The 4,231-nt window shown below is 56.2% G+C and overlaps 1 protein-coding gene across 2 annotated transcripts; it reads left to right on the forward strand.

Annotated features, from left to right (window-relative positions):
* Positions 1 to 1,827: 1,827 nt before the first annotated feature.
* LOC120705609 (transcription factor PCF5-like) lies at positions 1,828 to 3,956 on the forward strand. Of its 2 annotated transcripts, none has more exons than XM_039990045.1 (2): positions 1,828 to 3,388; positions 3,498 to 3,956. In XM_039990045.1, the coding sequence occupies exon 1, from the start codon at positions 1,925 to 1,927 to the stop codon at positions 3,275 to 3,277; it is 1,353 nt and encodes a 450-aa protein (XP_039845979.1). In that variant the 5' UTR covers positions 1,828 to 1,924; the 3' UTR covers positions 3,278 to 3,388; positions 3,498 to 3,956. The 2 variants fall into 2 exon arrangements, with proteins under 2 accessions (XP_039845979.1, XP_039845981.1); XM_039990047.1 differs by having other exon boundaries at positions 1,833 to 3,388; positions 3,487 to 3,956.
* The last annotated feature ends 275 nt before the right edge of the window (positions 3,957 to 4,231 follow it).

The raw sequence follows: 4,231 nt of genomic DNA on the forward strand, positions 1-4,231 counted from the left end.
AGTGGGCTTTGAACTCTATCTTCGCTTGGGCCTTAGTCATATGCGTATTGGTCATGTGCTCATCACCTTTGGACACGTCAAGATTTGGACTGTCTTGTGCTGTTCTACGCCCTTTCCCGGTCAAGATTTGGAGACTTGGGCCACTGCGTAAACTTTTGGGTTTAAAGTGATGTAGCATTTTCGTTTGTATTTAGTAATTATTATCCCGTCATGAGTTAATTAGGCTCAAAAGATTCGTCTCGCAAATTATAGACAAACTGTGTAATTAGTTATTTTATTTAGCTACATTTAATACTTCACGCATGTGTTGAAACATTCGATGTGATAGGGAGCCTTATAAAGTTTTGGAATTTTGAAGGCAAGCCTTGCTTGCCCAAAATTTACCGCCACCACTTTAACATGCATGCATCCGTAAACAAGATTAATTATTGATAATTGATGCCGATAGCAGCAGAGCAGCCGCAGCAGCAGCAATACAAATGAACAAAAGTGGCGTTTCATCAAAGTAATAATAATAAAAAAGAATCACTAGCGTCGTCGTTGGGATGAGGAAAGGGATGCATCTCGCCGTAAGCACCTAGTTTAGTGGAATCATGGAGCCCACCAAAAATATTGGGGGAAAAAAGAACAAGACGAAAAATATAGGGGAAAAGGACGGAGAGGAGGCTCATGTTTTGTACCTTGTCGTTTTCTTTGTCGCGCTTTATCAACTTCATTCATATCATATCGGTACGTCTTCCTCGCAAAAAAAAAAAATTGATCACGAAAACCGTACAACATTTCCCCTGCGCACACGAATTTTCATCCAGACAGACTTGAACATGGAGTGCGAATGGATCGGGGTTGTTTTTCAGGCGGCATTTGACCGTTGTAACGGGAAGAGGAGGAAGAAGAAAGCATGTCCGTCCGGTCCGACCCATAACAAACAAGGCATTATAAGCAAGGATACAAAGGACATAAATACCCATCCCCATCGCTCCACAATCATCCAGATGAACGCCCACCCAAAGCCGCCCACGACGCGTCCCAGCTCCTCCTCCAAATTTGGCTTCCCAAGCCTACCTCTATCTGCTGGCTCCTTCTCCAGCAACCTCCAGCCATCCCCAGCAGCTGCCTCCTCTCTCGCCTCGCCGCTCTCATCAGCGGCTGCCACCACAAAAAAAAAATCTCTCTCTCTCTCTCTCTCTCGCTCGCTAAATCCCAAATCCTAGTAGTCTTATCATCCTGTGTAGGTGTCTTGCTGCCTCCCTCGTGCCTCCGAGCTCCCGCACCCCCGAGAGCGAGCGAGAGAAAAAGAACGGCGAGAAAGCTTCGAGCTTTGCCTCCCCCGTCCCCCCCAAGCCCTGCTGCTAAAATGTCATGTTGCCATCCACCCGATTGCTTCCTTCTAGTTTAGTCCCCCACTCCAGTGACTCCACTCCGCTCCTCCTGGGTCAGTGTCCATCCCTGGCCTGGCCACCACTTCCCTTCCTCTAATTTCTCTCTCCTCTCTCTCCCTCTCCCTCCCCATGCCGCCGCCGCCGCCGCCGCCGCCGCCACTCTGCTGCTGAATCTTTTCTTCTGTTTTTCTTGCCGTCCTAGTTATGGGCTCCGGCGAGGTGGATGGACGCGCATTGCTGGAGCCGGAGCACCAGTAGCGGCGGCCAACCAGGCGGGGGATCTGGATCCGAGGCACCACCACCGGGGTACTCACGGCGGCGACGGAGGCGGCGGCGGCGGCGGAGGAGGAGGAGCGCAGGCGCAGCAGGAAGCAGATGAGCAGCAGCAGCAGCACAACCACCATCAACACCTGCTCCAGCTCCACCAACAAGTGCAGGACCAAGGTGCAGACCCGCCGCCGGCCCCCGTCTTCCAGCTCCAGCACCTGCAGGCGGCGGCCGTGAGGCAGCGGGGCCTGCCCGCCGAGTATGCCCTTCCCGCGCCCATGGGCGACGCCGGCCAGTCCCACCACCACCACCACCACGGCTTCCAGCCGCAGCTCCTCTCCTTCGGGGGCGGCGGCGGCGCCCAGCACCACGTGCACCAGTTCGCGGCGCAGGCGCAGGCGCCCTCGGCGGCGTCCCACTCGCGGTCGCGGGGAGGAGCAGCAGCGGGCGGCGAGATCGTGGCCGCGACGTCCGCATCGCACTCGCGCGTGAGAGGCAGCGGCGGCGGCGAGATCGTGGCGGTCCAGGGAGGGCACATTGTGCGCTCCACGGGGCGCAAGGACCGGCACAGCAAGGTCTGCACGGCGCGCGGGCCGCGCGACCGCCGCGTGCGCCTCTCGGCGCACACCGCCATCCAGTTCTACGACGTGCAGGACCGCCTGGGCTACGACCGCCCCAGCAAGGCCGTCGACTGGCTCATCAAGAACGCCAAGGACGCCATCGACAAGCTCGAGGTGCTGCCCGCGTGGCAGCCCACGGCCGCCGCCGCCAATGCCAATGCCGCCGCCGCGCCGCCGTCCTCCTCGACCCACCCCGACTCCGCCGACAACTCCGACGACAAGGCGCAGGCCATCACCGTCGCGCACACGTCCTTCGACTTCCCCGGCGCCCGTGGAGCCAGCGGTGGCGGCGCCAGCGGCACAGGCTTCCTCCCGCCGTCGCTCGACTCCGACTCCATCGCGGACACGATCAAGTCCTTCTTTCCCATGGCCGGCACGGCGGGCGGAGAGGCGTCCTCGTCCACGGCGGCGGCGCAGTCGTCGGCCATGGGGGGCTTCCAGAGCTACACGCACGACCTCCTGTCGCGCACCGGCAGCCACAGCCAGGAGCTCCGGCTGTCGCTGCAGCCTCTCCCAGACCCCATGTTCCACCAGCAGCAGGACCGGTCGCACGCCTACGGCGGCAATGGCTCCGCGCAGCAGGCGCTCTTCCCTGGCTACTCGTTCGGCGGCGGCGCCATGTGGGCCGCCGAGCAGGCGCAGGGCCAGCGCATGCTGCCGTGGAACGTGCCCGACCCAGGCGGCGGGAGCACTACTGGCGGCTACCTGTTCAACGTGTCGCAGCAGGCGGCGCTTGCCGGCCAGAGCCAGTTCTTCTTCCAGAGGGGACCCCTTCAGTCCAGTAACCTGCCCTCCGACCGAGGATGGCCGGAGACCGTCGAAGCCGACAACCCGATGCAGCAGCAGCAGCACCAGCACCAAGGGGGGCTCAGCCCCGCCGTGTTCGCGCCCGGCATCGGCTTCTCCGGTTTCCGCATCCCCACCAGGATACAGGGCGACGAGGAGCACAACGACGGCGGCAATGGCGACAAGCCGCCGCCGCCGTCTGTGTCCTCGGCTTCTCACCACTGACAGCAGCAGTGGAGCACAGATCGATGACTCCACCACCAACCACCATGAACATTCAGCACTACGCCATGTCGTACCAGTAACACCAGCCTCAGCTCCTCCACCTGCACCCTTGTGAGAATAATTCTCTCGCTCATTGTTCTAGACTGTATTTCCACTACAGCATGTCAGCATTGCTGTTTCTTGGACTGAATTTCTGATGCAGTTTTTAGCCAAATTTCAGGTAGTTGATATGCAGCCGCTTCCTATGAGAATGGATGGTTGCAACAAGGAGGAGCAAAGTTGGGAGCTACCACTCTTTTGGTCGGTCGGTCGATCGGTTTTCTAGATCTCTATCTGCAGATTGTGTCACTGGTTTTTGCTTCAAAGAACTCACTCGGAGCTTCTTAATTAGAATTAGGCTTGTGAGAGTGCAGCACATTGGCTAGACCGATGGCTTGTTTGTTGCACCACAGTAGGTTTAGTTGATGTTCTTTCTAGTTGCTCTAGTTCAAGCTTTGTTTGCTTTCACTTTGTTCTTGTTGGTGACTCATGGATGATTAGTGCGCTTCCTCCTGTGGTTCAGGAGCTAGCTACTACCAGTGCTATCAGATGTTGTTAACCAGATATGTGGATGGGGACAGGAGTCTTTCGTTCTTTGTTTGCTTTGATTGGCATTTGAAACAGATTGGGCCTGTCCTAAGATCTTCCCCTAATTTTATATGTTTGATGAGTTTTAAATTATACGACGCCCGCACCTAGTATGTCTCCAAACTCCAACCTGCTTACTACAAGTATTTTTATCTTTGGCTTTGTTGTTTCTGAACCACCTTTGTTTAATTTGGCACTGAGAAATTAAAGACCTATAAGAACCACCAAACGAGTAGGATTTGGTTTATACTTTAAGCTTCTACTTTTTCAATAAAAAAAAGAACACAGCCTATTTGCATTGCATGGCCTCACCTCACACTAGCAGAT

Source organism: Panicum virgatum, chromosome 5K (genome assembly GCF_016808335.1).
Source record: "Panicum virgatum strain AP13 chromosome 5K, P.virgatum_v5, whole genome shotgun sequence".
NCBI classification, from domain to species: Eukaryota; Viridiplantae; Streptophyta; class Magnoliopsida; order Poales; family Poaceae; genus Panicum; species Panicum virgatum.

Excerpts from the sequence above, each read along its gene's own strand:
- LOC120705609 (XM_039990045.1), top strand. The coding sequence starts at position 1,925 with ATGGGCGACGCCGGCCAGTCCCACCACCACCACCACCACGGCTTCCAG.